Source organism: Lates calcarifer, linkage group LG23 (assembly GCF_001640805.2).
Source record: "Lates calcarifer isolate ASB-BC8 linkage group LG23, TLL_Latcal_v3, whole genome shotgun sequence".
NCBI classification, from domain to species: Eukaryota; Metazoa; Chordata; class Actinopteri; family Centropomidae; genus Lates; species Lates calcarifer.
The window spans coordinates 13,405,741-13,431,725 of NC_066855.1; the positions used below are offsets into that span (position 1 = coordinate 13,405,741).

Below are 25,985 nucleotides of genomic sequence, written 5' to 3' on the forward strand. Positions count from 1 at the left end.
CTCACAGTCTCCATCTTAGGCACCCATGGCATCCATTTATGTAAATCTTTCTGTCTGTCTGTGTCACATCATCTGTCTCGCTGGCTTATCTGCAAAGAGACCTGTCTTCTATCTGTGGAAAGAGTGTGTTGTTGACACGGAGGTGTTTGTCTCCCCAGGATATGTATGGTTCCTCCCTCCCTCTGCTATTTCCCTCCATTCCCTCCCTTTCTGTCCTTAAATTTTAATTCAACCTGCCTGGCTCTCTGCTTCTCCTTCTGGATCTCTCTGTCTGTCTCTGTCTCTCTACATCTCTTTCTCCTCTCTCTGTCTGTCTCTGTCCATCTATCTGTGCATATGTTAATGGTGCTCTGGGCTATGTGTAGGTAAAGGCCCAGAGACCATCTTTGCGGGGTCTGGCCTCAATGATAATGAGTGGCACACAGTGAGGGTAGTCCGGCGTGGCAAGAGCCTCAAACTCACCGTGGATGACCTGCAGCCTGTCGAAGGTAACCACAGCAGCCTAATTTAAATCTTTTTACCATAAATGACATTCTACACAGGTTTTGAGTTGGTGTCTAGGCTTCTGCTTGTATTCTGTGTGTTGTGGTTGATTCTTTTTTAATTTAATGCTATAAGTCCAACATTAAGGGTTTTATTTCTTTTTTTAGAGAACATCTGTGCCTGTGTAAGTGAAAATCCACACCAATGCACTAGTATTTACATTAGTGATAGTATTAGTGTCTGTTGCATCTGTCACTAGAAGACAATTGGTATTAGTTTTGGTATTAAAAAGTTCCACTTAAAACCTAAGTCCTCACCTCTGAAGTTTACCCCCGCCACCAGGTCAGATGGCGGGTGACCACACCCAGCTGGAGTTCCACAATGTGGAGACGGGTATTGTGACGGAGAAGCGCTTCATACCTGCCGTGCCCTCCAATTTCATCGGCCACCTTCAGGGCCTGACGCTGAATGGCATGCCCTACATTGACCTGTGCAAGAATGGCGACATCGACTACTGCGAGCTCAATGCTGTTATTGGCTATAAGAGCATCGTGGCCGACCCTGTCACCTTCCGCTCACGCTCCAGTTTCGTCACGCTGCCCACCCTGCAGGCCTACTACTCCATGCATCTCTTCATGCAATTCAAGACAACGTCCCCCGACGGCCTTATTCTCTATAACAGGGGAGACGGCAATGACTTCATAGTGATAGAGCTGGTTAAAGGGTGAGCTGGACATGAGTCATGTATGAAAACACTAAAATTAACTGTAAAGAAATAAAAGGGAATTGAATTAATATGTACATTTTTCAATAAATATGTGTTATATATATGTGTAAATATGTGTATAATATCTGTCCTGCAGGCATGTCCAATTTTGCTATTTTAACTGAGATTTATAGTTAATATTGCCCTTTATGAACAACCCCCCCCCCAGGAAATTCTTGACTCTAAGGCTTAAATATCAAATATGAAAAATGTACCAGTCAAGGAGCTCTTTCTCTATTCTTATAATTATGCCTTTACAAGACAGATTATAATGGGCCGAAGTGTCTGACCCTGTGTTGTTTTTTTTTTGATTCATTTGCCTTTTCTTTTCTTTTCTTTTTGTTTAACCACCTCCTCTCTCGTTTCTTTGTTCACTCTGTAGCTACCTACACTACATTTCTGACCTGGGCAATGGGGCACACCTGATCAAGGGCAACTCTAACAGTCCTCTGAATGACAACCACTGGCACAATGTGCACATATCCCGAGACACCAACAATCTCCACACGGTCAAGATTGACACCAAAGTCACCACACAGACGACCATGGGCGCCAAGAACCTTGACCTAAAGGGTGTGCACAAAAATACAAGCAGGATAGGGATACACATACAATATTTTTTGATGCATTTATCTTACTGATACATTCTGACAGTTAAAGATAAAGCTATATGGTTGGTTAATGAAGCTGCCATTCATTGTGTTGCACCTCAACAGGTGACCTGTACATTGGGGGCGTCTCCAAAGAGATGTACCGAGATCTGCCTAAGCTGGTCCACTCTCGTGAGGGTTTCCAGGGTTGCCTAGCAACAGTTGATCTGAACGGCCGGCTCCCTGACCTTTTGGCTGATGCATTGGCAACCATGGGACAAGTGGAGAGAGGCTGTGAAGGTGAGGTGCAAACACACAGAAAACACATCAGTAGATCTGTCCAGGTCCCACGTCCTTATTGCTTTTTCTTTCAGTTTTCATTGAACTCATGCGCTCTGTTATTAGGATAACCCACTAACCCAGCTCTTGGTCTATTAGATGTAATTTTTGCTCTCTTTCTTCTCATCTCCTCCTCTTTCTGCACATTGTGGTTTCTCTCTCTGCTCCACTCTTTCAGCAGTTCTCAGGCATCTGTGTGCATTGACTAACCATCTAACTTAATTTGCTTGTTTGCTTTTTTGTTTGGCTGACAAAAGTTACATTGATGAAAGCTGACCTGCAAGGTATATCGCTTTGTGTGAGCATGTGAGACACGTGTGTGAGGGTGGGGAAACGTGTGTGTGAGAGTGCGCGAGAATGTGTGTGCGTGTGTATGTGTGCGTGTGTTTAAACTACCCAGTGGTGTCCAGTGTTGTGTGGATCCCAGCGATCCAGAGTCAAAGGTCAAAGGTGACCTGTCCTCTCCTAGCCACCATAGTGACTTCATCACAGTAGTAACATCACCACCGCTTGACTTGAGTTGACCACAGCTCCACCACCCGGGTTGTCTAGCAGCATGCTGTCTAACCCCTCCTACTGACTCCCAACCTAAACTTCAATACTCTGTTTGTGAATCATTTCACACCGTTTCCTCCATGCCTCGTGCTAGAAGTGCAACAAGGGAGAATTAAATGTAGAGCTTTGACATTCTCATCCTGTGTGGTTTTAGCATGAGGCAGGGAGTGAACAGTGACGGACTGCTGAAGAAAGAGTATTGAGATGAAGGCTTTTAAACATAACTCTGCCCTCTTATGTTTAACTCTTCCTCCTGTCCTTGCCCCACTCATTTAGCCTCACCACCTGCATGCTGTCAACATTTGGCTCTTCTCACTTAGTAACACAGATTCCAGTTTAGTTTCAGTTCAGTTTATATGGGTAATCTACCACTGTAAAGATAAAGCTAAAGAATGGGAGCCTATCCACCTTATCTTAGTTTCACAGTGATTTTCTACTAATACTACTAATCAAAACACCATTGCAGCACAGCAGTCTACCCATCCATTTCAAACTGCAAAATGTTTCAGGGAAATACGGTCTAAAAATAACCATATGGTACTGGCATACTATTGTGAACATACTGGGCTCCACACAAAATCAAAAAAGTGTGTCTGTTTATCTATCTCCTAACTTGTGCACCCTCCAACCCCACCACGTCTCTCGCTGCAGGTCCCAGCACTACCTGTCAGGAAGACTCCTGCTCAAATCAGGGAGTTTGTTTGCAGCAGTGGGAGGGCTTCACCTGTGACTGCAGCATGACTTCGTACGCTGGGCCACTATGCAATGACGGTGAGACTTTGCTTTTCATTTTTTGTCTCCAAACCAGAGCGGCATACAGATCAGTCCAGTTTTTCATAGTGGAGGATGGGTATTTTCAGATATATTAATCCAAAAAAATACAAGCTAAGTCAATCGTAATAATATGTGTAACCCCTATATACAGGTCGATGTTGGTTTGGGTATGTAGATCATAGAATATCAGGTTTAAACTTGTATTTGTAGATGCTATGTGCACAGTTTCCTTTTTCCTGTGCACTCTGTCAAACCTCACTCCTCACGCTTCATGTCTCTAAACTATAGAAAACACACCCAGTCTGACGTGGTGTAGAACTGCAAGTCTAAAATTACTGCACTTGGATAATTTGGTTTCAGCAAATGAATTGAATCATCTCTGTGTGCATTTTGCCAGAGCAGCCACGTGAGGGCACTGTCAACTGTTCATTCTGAAGTGGCACAAAACACTCCACCTGTTCTAATCTGGTCTCCCTCTGTGCAGTGTTTAATAATTTAATCTTCTAGCTTCAGAGACTAAATTATCCTCAGCAGTCTTACAAGCGAGACATGATGGTTTTGTAGTCACCCAAACAATTGTATGAGTTGTTATTTGTATGAGTCAGTTATTACAATGAGCCTCAACAGTAATGTTGACGAGTATTTGCGGGAATAGGAGGAACAAGAAGAATGTGGAAGGCCAGTCAACTGTAACATTTTAGAGTTTTTATTATTATTTTCCAATATGCCCCTTGTGTATTTCGAAACAAAAATAGGCAGAGGTACCATCTGCAGTATGTTCCTCTGATGATAGATAGCACTGTTTATGCCATATAGACATACTTGGTATTAAATTATTTTTATCTGTGTGGACCAGCTGGGACCACTTATATCTTTGGGCGTGATGGAGGCATGGTGATCTACACGTGGCCCCCCAATGAACGTCCCAGCACCAGGGCAGACCGGCTCGCCCTTGGGTTCAGCACCCAACAGAAACACGCTATTCTGCTCAGGGTGGACAGCGCGTCTGGGCTGGGAGACTACCTTCAGCTGCAGATAGTAAGTACAAATGCTCATATTCAGTAGAGAAAAGAAAATGTTTTTTTTTTTCTTTTTTTTTAACAATAACTTATTTATCACTTAAGTTATTTGTGCATATTGTTCTTCCTTGAATTCTTCATTTCTGCAGCACACATACTAACAAAGCATGCGTAATTTATTCCTTTATTTAACCAGCCACTCTTGTGGTTGGGAGCTTGTGCACATTCAAACACTATGTAATTGTGACAGAACCCACGTAGATGGTCAACAGTCAAAAATCTACTTTTCTTGATGAGACTGACAAGAAAAAAAAAAGTTACATCTCTTTTATGTACAGTGGGCCTACATTCTTCCATTACTTTATTTGATTACTGCATTCAGCTCCTGTGTTTGTTTGCCATCTGGTTGTAACCATAATACTACAGTGTATAGTTGATCCAACTTATTTGTTCATTATGTGAAGATAAAACTAAACCAACAAAGCATCTGAGCTCCATTCAGCCACGTATCTATATTTGTCTAAGTAACACAATAGCTTCATTGGTCAAACCTGACCCAGTGAGCTCTGCAACATTGTTGCACTGTTTTGTTAATTCTGGTGGAACAATGCCAACTGGGCATATGAAATAAACCCAAATGTCAGTTTCTGTTACTTTTTGATTTATCGCAGACCTCAAAATTTGACTACTGGTAAGTGTGGGTACAGGCCTATTATCTCCTTTGTGAGGGAGACTTGAAAGCACAAAGTAGTAAACACAAAAAGTAACATGGCAACACACACTATGTAGCATGTAGTGAAATAAACTGGGACCTAAAGACATGAATTTAAACTAATTAATTTCCTCATGAATTATTTCTGTATCTGTCCTTCTCCCCAGGACAAAGGCAACATTAGAGTAGTGTTTAATGTTGGCACTGATGACATCAACATCGAGGAGAGCTCCAAGTTTGTCAACGATGGGAAGTACCACATAATTCGGTTCACCCGCAGCGGAGGCAATGCAACCCTCCAACTGGACGACCTGCCCGTTATAGAGCGCTATCCCTCAGGTAGGCCCTGTCTCCCCAACATAAGCCCAACCCACCGATCCACCGCAGCACTGCCTGTCCTGGGGCAGAGCTAACTACACCTTAGTCCAAATCAACCCACCTCCTGATTGATGAACTACATCAGTGTTCCTATCAATGTTTATATTCAAATACTGAGGTTGAGAAATATAATTGCAGCTTTGTTTTATGTTATTGTGTTTGAAATGAAATATGTGTGACCTGATATGCAACATGACTTTTTAAACCATAAAATGAGGTAGTTATTACAATTACAGTTTGTATAGTAGCCAGCTATGTTAGGCCTGTTAAATAGTGTTAAAGGTAATTTATGAAAATATTCAATTCAGGTGTCAGTTGTTTTTCTCACCATAAAAGAAAATAATAACAGTTGGTGCATTTTGGACAAACAATAATTTTAAAAAATGTCATATTTTGAGTTAAATGTTTAACTAGAGAGAAAAAATAAGACAAAGAAAAAAGTGTATTTTGTTGAACATAGTCTTTGTTTTCATATTTGTTGGTTTTTATATATAAAGTGGTAATCCTAGGTAGCAGTCTTTAACACAATGAGGTCCAGGCTTTAGGTAGATGACAGCTAAAATGCTAAATGATAGTTGTTGTGAGGTGTGTGTGAGGGTTCTTCCTGTATGTTAACTCTAAACTCAGTCATTTATATAGACAGTATGTGGCAGCTGTAACATTATTTCCCTGTGCTCTTGCAGATGTTAACCCCTGAAATGTCTCTTTAAATTAAACCCAATGAACAGAGAGTAAGAGTCCGCTCACTGGAAACATAGTGAATTCAGCTCCTCTTCTCTTCGCACATAAAGCTTACCTTAACGCAGTGACATGCTAACAATGAGCAGACCATTACTTTCTTTTCATTGCTGTTCTTTTTGTATCCAGCTCCTGTACCACGTTTGGATGTGCGTAATTACTACTGTGTTTTCATCTCTAAATTAAAGGCAACATTGATAACGAGCGCCTGGCCATCGCCAGACAGCGAATCCCCTATCGGCTCGGTCGAGTAGTTGACGATTGGCTACTCGACAAAGGTAAAAACCCTGATTAAAATTCCTTAAAACTTTGAGCTTAAAAAATACAATTTGAAGACAGTTGAATATACTTTATTGTGCACCATCAACTAACATCTAAAAATCTAAATCCATAACTAAGTATTTAAAAGTTGGGCAGCTGTAGTGTGTAATACTGTGTAAACTGTAGTGCCTGTGAACGTATCTTGTTAGTGTGTATCTGATAATATCAGGTTAAAGGGACGATGGAGAGATTTAAATGTGAATAAATCAGAAAATAGAAAAGAAGTACTGATAAAAGATGCTTTATTAAGACTGGTAAATAATTTTGTTTATTATCAAATTGTAAACAATAAAGCATTTACTAAAGATTTTATGTTGAAAAACAATTTTGTAATCAAATTAAAGTACATGCAAAGTATTGTGACATGTAAGAATTATGTAAATTTGAAATGACTAATAGAGCAATGCTTTTTGAAAAAAAGTAAAAGTTTTCCTCCTAAACTTCAGCAGAGCTCCTTAAATTAGCCTCTAGTCCCTTTAACAGTGAGCAGTGCTAGAGCTTATAACCTGTGCATGCTTCATAGGGCTGTTACAACAGTTCTCTAGATCTCTGTCTCTCTGTCTGCCTGTCTGTTGCTCCTTCAAATACAATGTCGTGCCGTACAGCCATCACCATAGCAACCATCTGTCAGCCCTGTCTTCTCAGGGCCCTCTGACTCCTCTCATCTGCTGCCTCTTCCTCCTCCTTCTGTTCTTTGCTTCTTCATCCTCCTCCTCCTCCTCGACTTCTCAGTCTCTTCAGCCCCCACCCCTCCCCACCCGCTCTCCTCCCCTCCTTTTCCCTCTTCTTCTCTGTTTTCTGTTCTCACTCTTATCTCGCTCAGTCTCAGCTCTCTCCACGGTTTTCCACGGCTTCGATTTGCTCTGCCATGCTTAATCTATCCCATCCTCTTACCATGGCTTGGGGGTGATGGATTGTGTAACACTCAAACACTCTTGTGTGTGTATGTATGCACGTATGTGACCACTGGTATGTATGTGTGTGTGACTGTATTTGCGTGTGTCTGTCCACCTTTTTCCCCGGTGCGCCTGTGTGTCTTTGCCGTGTGTATGCATGATTGTGTGTGCGCGTAGGTCGCCAGCTGACCATCTTCAACAGCCAGACGACGGTGCGTGTCGGCGGAGGCGAGCGAGGTGCGGGCATGTTCCAGGGCCAGTTGTCTGGCCTGTACTACAACGGCCTCCGCATCCTCAACATGGCCGCTGAGGGGCACCCGCACATCAGAGTGGAGGGCAGCGCTCGACTGGTCGGTGACATGCCCTCCTCCTCCATTACCCCACAGTCTAGTGCTGCAGCTGGTGGCAACCGTTCTGACTCCGCCCCCTCCATAAGTGACATCACAACCACTACGGCCACCAACCGGAAGCAGGGCGCCACACAACAGGTCAGAGTACAATCTCAATGTTTTTAGGTTTTCCTGTGGCATCTGTCATCTCTGCAATCAATCTCTGTCGTGTGGTCATAAAAAGATGTACTGTTCACATGTAATTCCTCAGATATCTTGAACATACATGTCCAATTACCCCACTGCCCGTCATCCTTCAGTGTGACGATGGGTAATTAAAAAGTGTTAATTTGCTTTGATAACTTTCTTTTCTAGCTCAGTAAGAGGATTAGCGAGCACACAGCCCACTAATCACGGACTGGAGGATAGCAAGTCACTGTATGTCAGGAGGAGTGGATTGTTTTAAATTCCGCTCAAGGCAATTTATGTCACATATTTCATACACAGAAGTGGTTCAAAGTGTTTAACATAATGCAGTGCAAATATTAGATTGGACGTACATAAGACAGTGCTCACTGAATAATTATGGAAACAATTTTTAAATAACAAGAAACAGAAATAAATAGAGGGTAGCTCAGTATTTCCTCAAGTATTTTTTCACTCACTTTAGTCTTAATTAGAAGCAAAGATTGAGGATGACATGTACCAAAGATTACCAGACACACTTTAACAATGGACATTGTGATTACAGTAAGCTTCTTAGACCCACAGGCAAGTTTTTAACCTGAATTTAAGGGTAGGCAAAATCAGAACATGTTTTATATCATCTGGAAGTTTATTCCAGCTCAAAGTTCTGTGCATGTGCTGTAAACCACTTATGTGAGCTGTGTATTACTGTAAAGAGATGAAAAAAGTCTTATCTGACACAGGCAAACAGCCAGACATCAGTGGAAACCATACAGCTGTAAAATGCATTTAACCTTTCTCTGATGTTGCAATTCATTCTTGAAGGGAGTGCTTTCTAATGTGAGATTAATAGTATTTTATTTTATTTGTAGTCTAACCTTACATGCTGATCAAATGCCCTTTAAAAGTGCAGAGCAAAGTGGTAGCCCGGTGGTTAGGGCACAAAAGCCATGCGACTGCTACGTCCCTTGTTCAGTCATTGACCGGTCAACCTAAACCTGTCTCTCTCTACTGACTTTAAAATGTAAAAAAAAAAAAACTAAAAATGGCTCACACACACGAACAATTTTTCTGCTACAGCTCATTCACATGAATGGATTAGATGTTCAAGTTCTCGACTAAGTGGTCCCTGCCCACTAAATTACAGGAGGAGAAATGTTTGTGTTAATGGAGGCTGTAATAGCTTTTCCCATAATATGCGTCTAGTAAACTGATGCAAATGGGACTCTACAATAGAAACAAATAACTGTTATTGAGGCATTTTTAAAGTGGATGAAGCTGCAGAGTCGATGGTAATGTCAGAGGATACATTATCAGCCGGTACACCACAGACTCTTTTGCTCTATTGTTCAGATCACTACTGAGACATTGTCAGGCTCTTTGTGGGCGTCTGTGTGTACTGCAGTTCTTCTTCTGTGTTATAAAACTGTGTGCCTGCCTGCCGCACTGAAAAAGATTTTTTTTTTTTTTTTCCCAGTGATACAAGTTGCCATGGAGATAGTGAGCCCCACTACCCACTGCTTGATTTCTCTCTCCGATCCAGACTCCCATAGAGAATAGCTCCTCTGTGTATAAACCGCCAGCTGTTTCAGACATAAATAATAGAACGCAGAGAGCTGTGAGCTAAGCCTCAGGCATCAATAATAGATATGAGAGCTGGATGGATAGCACTGCAGAGTGACAGCTTTGTCACAGGGGCTTGTTTTCACACCTCACCTCTCAATCTCTCCCTGTTTATATGGATGAGTTTTTAAACAAACTATTCCTGCTCCTATGATATACTGATGTCAGTGCTAAATCTGGGATGCAGAGCTGTGCACCGGAGTCAATATCACCATATGAGAACTAGGTCACTGCCGCTATATGCTTACCATACTGCAGTGTGTTTGCTCGTCCGCGCGAGTCAAATGGCTCCTGCTGGCCCCCAAACTCTCTGTGTTTGCGTGTTTGTCGTGTTTAAGAAGAATCTACACCTTCCCCATTGAGGCTGCCTTGTGTTGCCTAGCAACCAACCTGGCCTTAACCAGTGCACACATACAATGTAGAGACAAGCACAGAATGCACACACACACACATGCACACAAGCACCCAGGTGGATTGAGAACAACAGGCTTGAATTGCAGCACATTGCATCAGAGGAGGGGCAATGAGCGATGTCTTCCGAAGGTGCTACGGGTCCAAGCAATTTATCGATTTCACACACACACGCCAAGTTTGCGTGTGCGTTGAAATGGATCTGCCTAACTCGGCCTCTGGGTTTACTCCTACCATCAGTACTTTGTGCAGTAAGAATGTGTTATGTGCCTCCTCCTGGAGTCTACAGTTTATTGAATTTTTTTCTTTCTCTCTTTCTTTCTTGTGTGTTGAAAAGTGGAATGGATTAATAATGCATGACATCTGAGCACCAGTGAAGAGAGAGGAGAGGGAGAGATTGTGTGAAAGTGTGTGAGTGTTTATGCTAGAGGCTGCTCTGAGTCACAGAGCTTGAGTCTGGATTTGATGTTTGGTGCCTTGTTTGTGCGTGTTTTATGTTCATGTGTATGTGTGTACCTGTGTATGATGGGAAGACTGATAGAAGAAACCTGGGGCTCAGAGCAGCGCCCGATTGGCTATCACGAATCAGCTGACCCAGACACTCTCTCCGTATCTTTCACATCTTTTTCTCCCTCTTGCCTTTCTTCCCTCTTCTTTCCATCCATCTTCTGGAGATACTTTCTCCCTCCTCCCCTGCTCACTTCCCTCCTCTCCTCTCCTTTGCTCTCTCTCTCCCTCCATATCTTTCCATATTTACCCATCACTCCCACCCACCCCCCTCTCTTCTCTGCCACCCTCCCTCCCTCTCTCTCTCTCTCTCTGTGGTTGAGCTCCAGTGATAGGCTGTTAATGCAGGCAGTGTATGAGTCTATCTCACCATCTGCAGTAGTGGAGCTAGCTTCTATCCTCTCTCGTCAGGATCTCTTCATCAGCCTGCCAACTTCAGTCTGATTTGATGTGTGCTTGTGTGCCTGTGTAGATGTGTCTAAGTAGAAATCGACCAATGGAGCATGTTTGGCTATTATAGAGCTTGTGTGTCAACGTGTGTGTGATTTCCAGTTGTGAAAGTAGCAGGCAAGCTGTTGAATCTTCTGCAAGAGTGTGTGAGGACAAAGTGCAGCTACTATGTGTGAACTAGGCAGTCAGGGAGGCATGGACGGTCGTTGGCACTGTTCGGCTGCTCAGGTAGAGATTTTGCTCTTTAAGCATGCAGATATCCTTTTCTCTTCATGCTCTCTCTCTTCCTCTCTGTTCCCTCCTGTCTCCCCACCCCACCCCACCCCTGTCGTGCATCTGTGTCCATTATGTCCATTATATCTGCATGCTCTGTTGATAGACTATGAAAAGATGGGGACAAAGAGGGAGGGACAGAAGGCGGGTGAGGTGGAGGGTGGCTGGAGGGGCGGAGGTTTCTTGGACAGACATCTTTTTCACACATCTTCCTCAAACTTCTGTGGATTATTGATGAGATTTAAGTTGTGTTTAGCGTGTCTCTAGTTTTCCTCATGCCCATTGTCTCCCATGTGATAGGTGGATCAATAGTCCAATTGACACCTTCCCATTTGAATGGGGAGGTCAGCTGATGGGGTGATGTCACAGATCAGAGGAGGGGTCTTGTTAAATTTAGCCGTCTGCTTTTTGTTTTAGCGTAAATCTGGATTCAAAACAGGTGCCTGTGGAGGGCACATAGGTGTCTTTGGATCAATAATCAAGCATGGTGGCTTGACATTGATCAGTGACAGATGTCAGGGGTGATATGTTTCCTACTGGCTGATTGGTTCTTGTGCTATTTGGATCCTGGCAAAGGCACAGAGGTTTATTGACTGGCTGGATTCCAGAGGCTAAGCTCACCCTAGCAGCATTTGACAGCCCAGTGGGCAGAACTGATTGGAAAGGCAGTGGAGGAAAGAGACAGAGTCAAGCATCAATAACCTAATATATATTTCAGGCCAAACTAAACCACACTAGACTTGTCAGGGACCAAGACCACACCATAGAAGGCCAGCATAGGCTTTTTTCAGATGAATAAACTGCTTCTGCCTGCTTCTCTAACCTTATGTAATCTGTGTCCTTACAAAGACAACAAGGCAAAGAACTAGAGAGAGCAAGGATAGCGAAGCAGCTTAATGAATATCTGTTTGAAATACTATAGGTTTCGGCTAAAACATCATCGACCATTTAGTACTTTGATTTGGTTCAGATTCTGTTCCGGTCTGATTGTAATCTGCCTCTAGAGTTCTTCTCTTTTATAGCTCTGCCCCTCGCTCCCCTCTCTTTTATTCTGTGGGTTACTAACATCTACTGCAATGCATCACAATCCAATTTTAATTTAGTGCTGGCACTGAGCGCCCAGTGTGGTTAAAACACACACACACACATATATATATACACACACTCAAATCTCTCATGCCGAAGCGTCAAGGCAGGCGATGTTTAACAGTAGTTCATGAATATTCAGAGCACATTAGCACGGTTTTAAGTAAAGACCGCAGCACTTTGAAGTCCTCCTCCTATCCCTTCTTCTTTTCTCTCTCTCTCTCTCACCCCCCAATAGCCTCCTCCAAATATTCGTCTTATCCATCCATCTATCTTTCACTCCCACCCGCCCTGTTTCTCCCTCCCTCCTCACACTGGCTGGAATGGCAAAATCAATGCACAGGTCCCCACTGTGGGTGCACACTCCCTTTTTTTTCTTTTTTCTTTTTTTATTCCCCATCATTTTTAACAGCCTGAACTTAAGAGTTGCCATGGCAACAGGAGGAGCAGGGATAGAGAAAAAAAGGGCGCCTTTTCCATGGAGAGGGAGCGAGTCACGGAGACAGAGCGGTTGTTGAGATATTAGTTGGTTGTTGTAGGTTATAGGTTGAATGTAAGTAGGTTGTTGACATGCTGCTTATGGAGAGGTGTGAAATAAAAGAGATTTAAATGAACTGCTGAGTGCTTTGCTGGAATTTTTAATGAAAACTGGTTCTCTATTCTTCTTTTTCTAGCTTTACACTGCGCATTCTCCAGCACATATGAACACTTGCCAGTATCAGATGGAAAGAGCAAAACAGAGGAAAGAGAGAAGGTGTGGAGGATAGAAAGGCCGGTGGAGAAAAAACAGGGGGAGGGTTAAGAGAGTTGGAGATAATAACTGGCTGTCCCCTTGTGGTTTTAAACAGGATTCAATATTTCTTTTCTCCCCTCTCATTTCTTCCTCTCTACTCTGGCCATCTGCCATTGCTGGGGGCTGTAACAGGCAAAAGTGTTTGTGGCAAAGTAGAAAATGAGTAGGCGATGGATTGGTGCGGTGTGCTCACACATGTAGAAAATAAACAGAAGGGGTGTGGAGCACAGGCTGTTTTTGTATTTTTTTTTTCTGAGATGTTGTAGATAAATGTTTTAGTCTATGCGTGTGTGTGTTTCTGCTTCTAATTCTCCTGGATGCTCTCTCTCCGCAGTCAGCAGATGACCTGCTGGTGGCGTCAGCTGAGTGTCCCAGCGATGATGAAGACATTGATCCCTGCGACCCCAGCTCAGGTAAGAGCTGTCCACATATCACAGTGCCTTTTTTTTCCAGTTTTTGTCCATGTGTCCTCCATATCCACTGTCGCTCAGGTTTTTGTCTTTTTTTTTCTACAGCTTTGTCGCTCGCTACAATGAATTTTTCATTTCCACTTAGGTTTCTGCCTCCAGGCATTTCCTAACACTCGCCATCCACTCCCCAGTCTTCGCCTCCATCCTCTGTTTTGCTTTCATTTCCTCACTTCACCTTCCCTTATCCCTTGCTATCCATTTTATCAGTTTCTTTCCTTTTCTTTCTTCCCATTCCGTTCCCTCACCTCATCTCTATGCAGCCCAAAGAATTCATATGCAAATTTTTAGGACTCCAAACATTTAATGTGGTGTCATATATTACCATACAGCAGCCCTCATTGCTGGTGTATGTCATAAAATGTCAAATGTGTGTAACAAAAATTGATATAATGCTCACCTGTGCTTTGGCCCTCCTCTCAACATGGTGTAATGTAATCTGTTTACGCATTATGTGATAATATGGCTCTAAGCTGAAGCCAGCATGTAGCATTATGCAAACTGTATGTCAAATAATTCATCATGATGATGCACTGTATCCTCTTGCTCCAGCTCTCTGCCCACCACCTTGACATGTAATCCAAATTAATAATGTATGCCATAAACTGTGATGGAACATCACATGCCTCCCCTCTCCCTTTGCAGCCCGCCCTCCCCTGCCGGAGGTGAAGGTGTTCCCGGGTCCGTCCGAGGTGGTGCGGGAGAGCAGCAGCACCACGGGCATGGTGGTGGGCATCGTGGCGGCCGCCGCCCTCTGCATCCTCATCCTCCTCTACGCCATGTACAAGTACCGCAACCGCGACGAAGGCTCCTATCACGTGGACGAGAGCCGCAACTACATCAGCAACTCGGCCACACAGCCCAACGGCAGCGCCAAGGACAAGCCGCTGGGCATCGCCAAGATCTCCAAGAACAAGAAGAACAAAGACAAGGAGTACTATGTCTGAGGCAGAAGACGTCCGACACACAGACATATACGCATACACCTTTATATATAACGGTATATGTACATAACTAGATATATTCTCCAAAAAAAAAAAAAAGAATACACACATGCACACTGACATAGACATGCTGATGTTAATGTTTACTCTCCAATAATCACACCTGCACACATGCTGGCAAGCACAAACATACACATTTAAGCACAAACATACACACACCCACACACACACACAACATTCATAGAGACTGGCCCAAGGGCATGGACCCTTATTGTACAGTATTTACCAATGCGCAGAGCCTCTAAGAGAGGCTTCTTTTATGAACATAAACACCATTCCAAATGATTTAGAAAGCACCAGTTCAACTCCCAGTTAAGAACCATTTCGGGGCCAGCCAGATAAAAAGACCAATCACTCCCCTGCCGCAGCAGGACCTCTCCAGGACTCAGAGAGGCCAAGGAAGACTTTAAGTGAAGCCAATGGCAGACTGAGTGTGTTGAGTGAGAGGCAGAGTACAAGAACAAAGATGATGTAAAAGCACCAAGACAAGCACTAAGTGTCTCTTCCAAGCTTCTTGGCCTTCCTCCCTGTTAGCAGACGGGACTCAATGAAGCACTGAGGATGCTGAAGAAACAAGCACACCAAGGGTCCAAGTCTAATCCCAAGCAACAGGACAGGAAGTCAGGGTGTAGCCATAGCGGCAGTGAATTACGAGTGAATAGGCAGACGCAGGACTGGTGCCGTTAATATAACGGATGGGCTGTGGTTGTTAATGCTGCAGAGCTGATGTTTTATGGCAGCCTGTAAATCACGAAGGTGGAATCAGCGGGAAAACTGAGAGATATTTTCCTGGACAGGATACTTGAGACTTCAGATGCTACCTACAGACACCAAGTCGTGCATGACTGCGGTGTCACATACATACATACGACACACATGCACACACACCAAAATATTAACAATCTACACATGCAGACATACACGTACCTGCAATGCTAAAGACCCACCATATCTTCATAACTGACTCTGAAGACTATACAAGAAGACAATGGTGAAAATGACAAAGACCATTATGATAATTGTTATGGCAATGATAATGATGAATATGAAGAACTTTTGGGCAGTATAGACTCTTTGGGGAAGGGAGGGGGGGTCTTATTGCACGTGAATTATCTTACTCCGTGTGATTTATACCGCGTTGAAACTCCAGAGGTTACACCGTGATGCACCACCATCATAAACTTACCACCTTGGCTTGAAGTATTTCTAAATACGCACTTCAAATGGTTTTCAGTGTGTGGGATTCAACAATGATTTAATCTCTAAATTGATTCTCAGTTCAAATCCTCATTGACAAAAGTGTGACCATCTCGAGTGTGCTGCATGCCTGAGTCTCTGAGCTGTGCTGTGGAGTGGTGGCATTTCCCACTAAGTCCAGAGGTGGTAGGTTTGTTTGTGGGGGGAGGAAGAGGAGGAGGAGGAGGAGGAGGATGGGGGTGTTGCGGGTTGCAGTGTAACTCCAGTGCAACACCTGGATATGCGCGCCCACCACAGGCCATGTCCTGTTTTCTAGCCTGATGTCTTATAGGCCACGCCCACTATACCCGCTCTAACCAACCACCTTTTATAGCAAAAACCAACCGAGGAAAAGAATCAAAAACTGAACAAAGTAAATGTTACCATGTGTTGCTAATAGATAGAAAATCCAGTTCATGATGCCATTGGCTCTATGACAACTTTAGTTGCTTTGATTTCATTGGCTCTCCCTTTTCTCTCTCCTCTCTTTGCATACTTTTGTCTTCATGCTATTGGTTGATTCATGACGTGATCAATACAGGACAGACAGATGGGTTTCCGATGGGCTACAGCATAATTATCTGTTTATGGACTTTTGCAGTCTCTGAGCTCTCTACAGCTCAAGAACTGTAGCCCCGTGATATATCAATACAAACAGTGCCATGATGTGAACACGCCCCTTCAGTTCTTCCAAGCGATGTAACCAACCAGTCAGATGCATGCAAAATGGATGAGGGCGAGGACATGAAAGGACGTGAAAATGAGTGTGTGAGATTTCAAAGTATAATGTCAAAAGCCTTAGCTGGCCTTTTTGACCTCCTTTTCCTCCCTTCTCTCCTTCTCCCTTTGTTTAATATGTTATATCCCTGTCTGCCTCTCCAGTTCCTCCGTGTCTGTTGCTTTCTTTTCCCTCTATCTCTGTTGTGTTGCCATTTGAAACAAAGGAGGTGTCTCAACCAATGGGATTCTACATCTAGGTGTTCATTAACCATGTTTATTTTCTATATGTACAATTTTTCTACAGTATTTACTTTTATTTTTATTGTTACGGTTCTTTGATGAACATAAAGTGGAAATTTATTATGAAAAATAGTTTTGAAGATTAATGAGTAAATAAAATATTACCCAAGTGAGCCTGGAGTGCGTTTGTGTGCTGGTTTTTGCTCCCATCTGCCCGCAGACAGTTAGTACTGTGTCACTGTGTCATCATCTGCCCTCAGCCATGAGAGCAGATCGCTGTCTAATTAAGATACAATGTGTTAGTTGTGAGGCAGATATCAAAGGAGTAGTTCAACATTTTGAGGAAATCATTCATTTGCTTTTGGCAGAGTTAGAATAAAAGATCAGTAATATTCTCATGTTTGTTAAATATAATGGGTAGCTCAGTTTAGCATGAAGACTAGAAACAGATAGTATGAATCTATCCAAAGATAAACACCTCTAAAGCTCACTGTAAACATGTTACAGCTTGTTTGCTTTATCCATACAAAAAGAAGTTTAAAAACGACAATTTGACATTTTATCATGGGCCTGACTATTTCTTGGCTGAAGCCTGTAAATTCCTGAAAGATTCTAGAGTGTAACACCTAATAAAATGCTGTAATTGTTGTTTTTCCACTCGTTACAATAGACTTAATTAACCAGCAAAATAACAAAATAATTACAAATTATTTGTGTTGGTCAGTTCACAGAAAAATAACTGTTTAAATAAAGTAAAAAAAAAAAACTAATGAAAATATTCTGGTTCCAGCCTCTCAAACAGGAATATTATCTGTTTTTCTTTGTTTTTTATGATAATAAACTCAATGTCCTTGGGTTTTGGGCTGTTGACGAGATAAAATAAGACATTTGAAGATTTCACCTTGGGTTTTGGGAACTTGTAATGGGTGTTTTTCAATATTTGCTGACATTTTATAGACTAAACAATTCAGGAAGATAAGATTGATTAATTGATAAAGAAGTCTTTTTTCCAGCCCCACATTGGACATCACCATACCAGCTGTTTCCCTGTTTCCAGTCTCTCTGCTGGCTGTAGCTGTATATTCAACAAACATACATGAGAGTGGTGCTGATTTCTGACTTATCTAACTCTCCGCCAGAAAGCAAATAAACATGTTTCCCAAAATGTCAAAATATTCTTTTGACTGTCGCTTCTAACAAAACTATCTACAAGTTGCAGATTCCCCCCACATTCCTCCTATTCCCTTTCACCTCTCACTTAATCAAAGTAAGGAAAGCAGCACCTTTTCTTACAAGTCCCACTCCATCTATCTGGGACACTAGACACACATAAATACCCCATCGCACACACCGAGCAGGGCTTTGAAGTATGAGTCAGTGCAGTGAACGGTATAAGTCTCTGCAGAATTGCTGTTTGCCGGATGAAAGATCCCTGAGACTGCAGAGTTGAGTTTGTGTCCTCAGGTGAGGGGAGCAACAAGGACCTGCTATTTCAACAAACACCTCCCAAGTCTCGCTATCTTGTTCACTCCCCGTCTCCGACTTTCTTTATGTCTTTTGCTGAACATTCTGTGCTCAACAAAAGGCTTGTGTTAGACTGTAGCCATCTGTCACTGTGCTGCCCTTGACCACAGCCAGCTACAGCACAGAGACAGACGCAGCCCTGTTATCCTTAGGTATGAATAAGAAACAACTCCAGTGCTCACCAGTGGCCGGTCACCAATTACCTCTTGTGAAATATACAGCAGCATTTACAGAAGGAACCCACACCACACACACAGGTTGAAATGTTCATTACACATCAGAAAACAAAACAGTTGGATGGATGACAATTAGAGGGATAACTATTCTTAGAACAACTAGTAGGGTAAAAAATCTAAAGCTTGGTCTGGGGATGGCGCCAGAGGAAAAGCCACATTGTTTGAGGCAAGATCACAGAGAAGAATCACTCTGAGCCATAATTACCATGTTTGGCATTAAAGGTGAAATGCGCTGATTGAAATGCAAAAATCTGTTCACTGCTCTTGGGGACTACTGCTGCATAAATTGTCTCAAGTGAGACAAACTAATATTTTGAAAACGTAAAATTCAGAAAGAAGTGAGACTACCAGAACTCTGTAGTCTGCTCTTCATCTGTGCTTGAGACTAGCGGTTCAAGGCTACATTAGTGGCCACTAGCATGCAGATATATATAGATATCTGTTCCTCTGCAGTAATTTTGATACTGTGCGTCATAAATCTTAACAAAAGAATGAGGTTATCACTGTCATACCTGCATTCAAATATAGAAATTCTGACTTGTTGCTGGGGCAACATTAAAAGTCATATCAATTCAACAGACTGATCAACACTGTGATGCCAGAGAACCATGCTGACAACGGTGAAAGTGAAAAAGATGTACACCAAAATACAGGTGGACTCAATAACATTAACCATGGCTGTGGTCCATGAAAGTGTCTTATTAAAATGCACAGAAACAGGGCCCTGGAATTTGACCTCCTAAATGGAGAGTATAATGATATTAGTTACACCTGTGTCTGATATCTGATGTGAAAAAGGTGGATTGACTATTTAATTTTATGCATTTTTTGGCTTGTTGAGCAAGTGAGTGTCTATAGTTGGCATTCTGCAGAGTCAGAAACCACTCAGTATTTTCACCCATGCCTCCCCTACACAGGTGCAGAACAATCAGCAACAGATTAATCTACAAATTCATATCATGTATCAATAAACACACACACACATACATATACACAGATATCATGGATCCTCCTCTTCCTCAGTCCTTCATCTCCACTGCTTTGTGCACCTGCATTCATTAAACTCTATCTTTCTGACTTACTCACCCTCTCTCCCTGTGTTTCTCTTCTACCTTGTGTGTAAGCAGAACTGTGGGAGAGTGTGTGTGAGTGAGAGAGAGAGAAATTGAGAGCGTGTGTGTGTGTGTGTGTGTGTGTGTGTGGTCATGTCAGGAGCTCAAGGCTGCGTTTTTCTTCCTGCTTTGGAATAAATTACAAAGCTCTATCCCTCCACATGAAGTTCCCACAGTGCAAAACACACACACACTCAACTATTTATCAATATAAGAGACAACTGCATGTGTGGAGAGGAGAAGCTGATACATAAAGATGAAAATGTCGACAAAAAAAATTGCTTGTCAAAGAAAGGGCGTGAATGCAAAATATCCTTGCAAGCTGGCTGTACTGCTGATGTGTGGGAAGTGGAGGAGAGAGGAGTATCATGTCCATCACTATCAAACTCTGCTCATCTTTCAGCACATTTAATATATGACAGGAGATGAAACAGAATCACGCCTGTCCCCCATTATTATTTTCATTGTTAGTTTCATGACATGACTTTGAAGCTAAAAAGCAGACACAGTCAGAAAAATGATCATATCTATATAATTTAATCTAGACCTGTAAATAATACAAACTTAGTACTGCTCAGTTGTCATTCTATCACTTTCCTTCTGCCGAGAAAGAGAAGAGGAAATGGTTGCAGTTAACAAGTTTATATTTTAAAGCAATACGAAAAACAGAATTTAACGCCACTGGGTGTAAACGTTAGCCAGCTAACCTAGCTAAAGTTAGCGCCGGTTAGCACCCCTTGTTAAAAGCTGGTACCCCTGACATAAGCTACAGGATTTCTAGGGTGTTTTCTGGCTATGTGCCCACATGTTCATGTTAAAACTGTCAGTCCTTTTCTGTGCTGAGTTACAGTAAAATAAGCTAGCTAATTTTGCACAGCAAAACTGTTTTCGGTTTTTAAAAAAAAAAAGTTTTAGCCTGCATGCTAATGCTACTAAGTTCACAAATAACTATATCTTCATAACATTATTTTCATCTTAAAGTGCAGTAGCAGTTCATCCAGTTATATACTATTTACTGTGACTAAAGTGTGATTGCTTGTTTGTGTGATTTTATTTTGTGTTAGGACACACTATGTAATTTGTAAAATCCACAAAAATATCTTTGCCACAACATCCTATCAAGATCTGCAGTATGCTCTGCTTTGGTGATTCTTTACACACACACACTCAGACATAAACACACACACACACAGGCCAGCAGAGACCTCCTACATCCTCATACACGCGTAAAGCTTCTCACACGCCCCTTCATTCACCTCTGCATGGCAGGAAGCACCAAAACATCTCACACTTCTTCTCTCTACGACCTGGCGGTGAATCCTGAGTGGACAGACGGACAAACTTGTGGGGTGTGGGCACATGTGGAAGGCCTGCATGTTAACACCACGTGGGAAACAGACAAAAGGCAAAATCAGACTGAGAAGAAAAACAAGGAGATCTGAGAAGTAAAAACAGATACAACAATCTAGACTCAGACCGCAAAGACAATGATGAGTCTGATAATGTTAATAATTGCAGTGATTAACATGACAACAGCCTCAGTAACTGGTTCTCAGATGGACATTAATCCTGGAGTTGAGACCTGCTTGGCAGAAAGATTCTGTTACCAGCTGAGTTTCGGGGCCACAGAGATTCCCTCCAATATCTCCAGCAACACCAAATACCTGTGAGTACACACAACACTCAAGTCAATGCACACGCATCATACAGCAATATTAGGAGGTGAATGTAAAGTTGCTGTAGTGGCTGTAGATGTTTACATTCTACTTGCTGAATTGCTGCTGTCCAGTTTCTGAAAATGAAAAAAATGAAAACTAATATAACATTTAGTTATGTTTTTGTGTTACAGGTAATTATAAGCTCTTAATTAATTCCTCTGCTGTTGGGCATCTGTACAGAAACCACCATTGATTTTGACAGCAACACCACACTCTGTCCAATTCTTCTTCTTCTGCATTTATCAATCCCTCAACTGAAATGTAGGCTGATTTGGCTTCTTACCTGCCATGAATGTGGCAGGCTACTTTACATTTGGGAGGCTACTTTGGCAATTTAGTAATGTACTTCCGTAAAGTCGTGGGACTTGTTTGAGACAGATGTAAAACAACCTGTTGAAACTGAATCCCAGAGGCCAAGATATTGTGACTTTTAATCCCTCATATGGGTCGAGACCCAAAAATACTGTTCCTGCATTTCCCATAATGCAGCTTAATAGCATCTTTTGTTGGATCCTTCATGCCTGGAAAATACACACATCTTCCAAACTCTACATCTGCAACTTTAGAAAGCTTGCTTTACAGCCACAGAACACATTATAAAGCTGTTCTCACAGTCTGAGTATTAGTAGGTGTAGTGTCCCTCTACTCAACTACCTACTACTACTAAGTTAAAGAGATCATTTCAGGGGGTATGCAATGTTTACCAAAATCATCTCGTAAGCATGCATAGTATTTCAGCTTTCCTCCCTAATCCTCGCTCATCTTGTCATCTGTCTGAATTTTACCCTGAACTTGCCATGCTGGTTTTATTAAACATTCATGTATTCTGGGAACGTATGCAAAGCATGGCTGCTCGTCCTCAGCGACTCCCAGTGCCACCACAGCTTTCAACGACAGACTTTTTAGTTGAGTATAATGTCCTCTTTTAAAAGCTAAACATCTTTAACCTAGCGTTAAAGATGTTGAGAAAAGGTGGTGCACGTGGTTGAGGGTGTTTGTGACACAGAGCTGGATGAGGAAAGAGTGGGCGACTGGTAATCGGAGTAAACGCTGACCTGTTGTTTTGGCCATTGGAGTATTTTGAAGGAATCTCAAGGCCAGGTAGGGGAGGGGGGGGAGAGCGGGGGTCAGCGTTGAGATTAGGATCGCCGAAGATTTTGCACAAACATGCGCAAAGACATACACAAGGATGGAGTGCAGATATATTATATAATCTTACTTTAAAAGCACACACGCACACATACACAAGAGGACATACTCTGCGGCAGAAGTAGCGACTATTCCAAGAGACGTACTGTGAACTCCAGCTCCCAACGATGTGTGTGTTCTCATCTGTTCTGTTCTGCTCAAAGGTCAAGGCTCAGGAACAGTGGAGGTATTTACAAGTATGCAGCAATGGATGGCCATTTCAGATGCAATCTACAACTACCAGATGCAAAATAAGTTTGGTATCTTGTATAGACACTCTGTTCACAAACCAGTTTGATTCTTGCGTGAAAAGAAAATCCCCAACGTGAGTGAGTAAACAGTCATGGCCTCATCGACCTAATTCTTTAATCACTGAAAATACAAAGTTTGAAAATGTGAAAATCCTAGACAACCAACATCACTGGCCACAGACGACTTTTCACTGAGAATCTCTCTTCAGTGATTACGTCCCTGTGATCAGTGCTTTGCTGAGAACTGATAATTTTTCCCTTCTGCACCAACAGGGAAGTTACGCAGACGCAGATCAGAGTGATTCCCCAGGGCGCCTTCACCAGTCTGCAGCACCTCAGGAAACTGTAAGCGTGTGTGTGTGCGTGTGTGTCTGTTGCTCATGTTTGTTCTTTGATGTGGAACATAATGAACCGAGAAGGTCAAAACAATCAAGATATGGATCATCCAGACAGAGAAGAAGTGAGGAGAGGTGGGGTCGGGGTCTATGACCAGGCCTCACCGGCAAGTTTATCTTCTCATATATATTTAGCCTCATTCTTCTGAATGTAAAATTCATAGCATTTTTACACAAGTGAAACTAACGGAAAACAAGAAAACACAATAATATGGAATTATATTTGTGCTAAAATCTCTTGTGTAAAGAAATTACAAATGATTATGACTTTTCATTATTTAATTTATTTTTGGCTTACAACTTTTTATAACTTATTTTTACTTTCATTATGTATTTATCTCCATACCTCTGCCTTTATTCTGTTTTTTTTTTTTTTGTCTTTTTTTTTTTTTTTTTGCAGTTGTAAGGTTATAAAGAAAGGATGGCTCTTTACTTAGATCCAGTACAAGGGAATCTAAATCTGGTTACAGATCAGATGACAAATGTCTCCTGTCTTGTTTGTGACTAAGCTTCAATGAGGTTGAAAATATTATCTGTATCACTACTTATCCTTTTCCTCTTCTCTCCACTGCCTACAACTAGTACCATATTGCAGAATGACATGCTGGAGAGTATAGGTGCATTTGCCTTCGCTAACCTGCCGCAGCTCACCAACATGTGAGTATACAGATTTCTAAAAGCCATTGTGCACGTGACGTATTTTATCCAACATGCTTGTGTGTTTAGTCTCTGTTACGGAACAAGAAAGAGCTGCACACCCAAACAGCTCAGGAGTGGACCTGGCAGGGTGCAGGAGACAAAATACGTCAAAGACCAAGTATGAATGAAAACCTGACAATGTCATATTCTTGTGTTTCCCTCAGCTTCATCTCTGAGAATGTTGCCTTGGAGAGGATTGAATCATTTGCTTTCTCCAATCTCCCAGAGCTCACTGAGATGTGAGTATCACTGACAGGATAATGGCAGTGGTGAAACCCTGTAACTACAAGACCAGTCATTTATATTGATAAGTAAGTGACTGTAAGTGTTTCTCTCAGAATCATAACAAAGTCAAAACACCTGCGCTCCATCCATCCAGATGCATTCAGGAACATCATGAAACTGCAGTATCTGTAAGTACTCTCTGAGAGCACAGCAAAGACACACATACTTCTTCAACTTGTGCTTTTAAAACTGATTGTGAGTCCAAAATGGGTCATGGGTGACAGGCCTACTTCTGATGGGCCCCCACATGACCAGAGACATCATTTTTTAATTAGCTTGGATCCTTTGGAAAGAAATCAAGTGTCACCCCTCATCCCAAGGAAGTTTTTTTCCACAATAAAAGTAGAAATGTTTTAATATATTTGTTACAAAAATGCTAAATCGTATTGTTTGTCTTGGCTTGTCTTTTGAAACAGTCTCAGGGTAGCTGTTTACAAGGGACAGTGTAAAATTAAAATCTCTCACTGATATTAATAACTATTATTGTTGTGTTTGTCCCAATTTGTAAGAACTGGGCCACAAAAACAGAACAGTGGTTTAAAAATACAGTTTCCTTAAAACCCTCATAACAAAAGCACTGTATTTTGAATTATATCTGAAATGTTTCTGATTAAATGTTCAATGTTAAATGTGTCCTAAAGAACCTGGTCCCATGAATTCAATTCACTTAAATACATTAGAGGATCATCTTTAAAAGCCTGAAATGAGGCCATTCAAGGCTTCATAAAAAACAAAAAGTTAGCATGATTGTCTCTGAGATATGTATTGGCATGTATTCATGTATTCCTAATTATTCACGATTTCATATATGCATATACATTCTGTGGTGTCTGATGGGTGTTGACAAAAAACCTGCTACAGATCTAAAAAACACTTGAACTAACTCTAAAAAAGGTTTTCAGGTTGCTTAATGGCCAAAAACCTTGCCTTTCAAAATGTATATACTCATATAATCCAGTTTATTCTTTTCAAATTTCAAACCTGCTGTGCTCAGGAATCAGTTTTTGTACAGATAATGAGGCTGAACTTGTCATGTGTTTTTGCCAGCCAGTTGTTTGGAATGGGAGCTCTTTAAATATCTGATTTATCTCTCTGGCACCTGAGCTTTCTCCCTGAACTGTCTTGGAATCTCCTCACTTGTTAAATGTTTTTGTCCCAGCTTGTTACAATGAAAGCTACATTGTCTGATTTTATCACCGTGACTCACTGCACTGAGTTGTTCGGGGTTGCCGTGTGAATGTAACATTTGGTTGGTTAATCTGCACATCACAGGACACCTAATCTGGACTGGAGAGTTTTTCCAGACTTCACCAAGACTCCACGGCCCACGGCTTTCTGTTGTAAGTCTCAGCACAATAATACAAATGAACTAACGTGCATACGCCCACACAGCCACTATTCCCACATGCACCTTAATGTATTGGCTATTGTATGCACACTGAATTAAATACGCCCAGAAGAAATCACACCATTAAACATGTAACAGTTAAAACCTACGCACTGAGTAGTCCTTACAAAACAGAATATCAGGGATGCAACCCATCTGTCCTTAGTCTCCAGCAACCTATAAAAAATCCATCTTCAAACTGACTCCCATCTGACATCCACCAGTTTCTAAAGGAATTGATTTGAAGGGGATTGCAGCATGTATTCCTAATATGTTGCACCTTAAGTGTACATA

At 42.0% G+C, this 25,985-nt stretch overlaps 2 protein-coding genes across 15 annotated transcripts in view; both read left to right on the plus strand.

The window, feature by feature from the left end:
• Window positions 1–25,985, plus strand: part of nrxn1a (neurexin 1a) — an 84,106-nt gene that overhangs the window by 38,574 nt on the left and 19,547 nt on the right. For 6 of the 14 annotated variants that reach the window (XM_018699241.2, XM_018699248.2, XM_018699236.2 and 3 more), the window contains 11 exons: window positions 366–488; window positions 826–1,207; window positions 1,632–1,822; window positions 1,966–2,139; window positions 3,385–3,504; window positions 4,364–4,545; window positions 5,406–5,577; window positions 6,543–6,632; window positions 7,749–8,059; window positions 13,564–13,642; window positions 14,342–17,069. In XM_018699241.2, the coding sequence (XP_018554757.1) occupies window positions 366–488; window positions 826–1,207; window positions 1,632–1,822; window positions 1,966–2,139; window positions 3,385–3,504; window positions 4,364–4,545; window positions 5,406–5,577; window positions 6,543–6,632; window positions 7,749–8,059; window positions 13,564–13,642; window positions 14,342–14,643 (2,126 nt within the window). In that variant the 3' untranslated portion in view covers window positions 14,644–17,069. Of the gene's footprint in view, window positions 1–365; window positions 489–825; window positions 1,208–1,631; window positions 1,823–1,965; window positions 2,140–3,384; window positions 3,505–4,363; window positions 4,546–5,405; window positions 5,578–6,542; window positions 6,633–7,748; window positions 8,060–13,563; window positions 13,643–14,341; window positions 17,070–25,985 lie in introns of those variants that run through there. The other 8 variants (XM_051066361.1, XM_051066363.1, XM_018699246.2 and 5 more) reach the window with 3 other exon arrangements.
• On the plus strand, window positions 21,030–24,262 carry LOC108898998 (follicle-stimulating hormone receptor-like). The gene is made up of 4 exons (XM_018699190.2): window positions 21,030–21,434; window positions 23,199–23,270; window positions 23,903–23,977; window positions 24,184–24,262. The coding sequence occupies exons 1-4, from the start codon at window positions 21,256–21,258 to the stop codon at window positions 24,260–24,262; spliced, it is 405 nt and encodes a 134-aa protein (XP_018554706.2). The 5' UTR covers window positions 21,030–21,255.

Bases quoted from the DNA above. Each gene is read 5' to 3' on its own strand.
- LOC108898998 (XM_018699190.2), top strand. From the start codon at position 21,256: ATGATGAGTCTGATAATGTTAATAATTGCAGTGATTAACATGACAACA. The intron at 21,435-23,198 runs GTGAGTACACAC...CTGCACCAACAG, and splicing joins TCCAGCAACACCAAATACCT to GGAAGTTACGCAGACGCAGA. The intron at 23,978-24,183 runs GTGAGTATACAG...TGTTTCCCTCAG, and splicing joins CTGCCGCAGCTCACCAACAT to CTTCATCTCTGAGAATGTTG.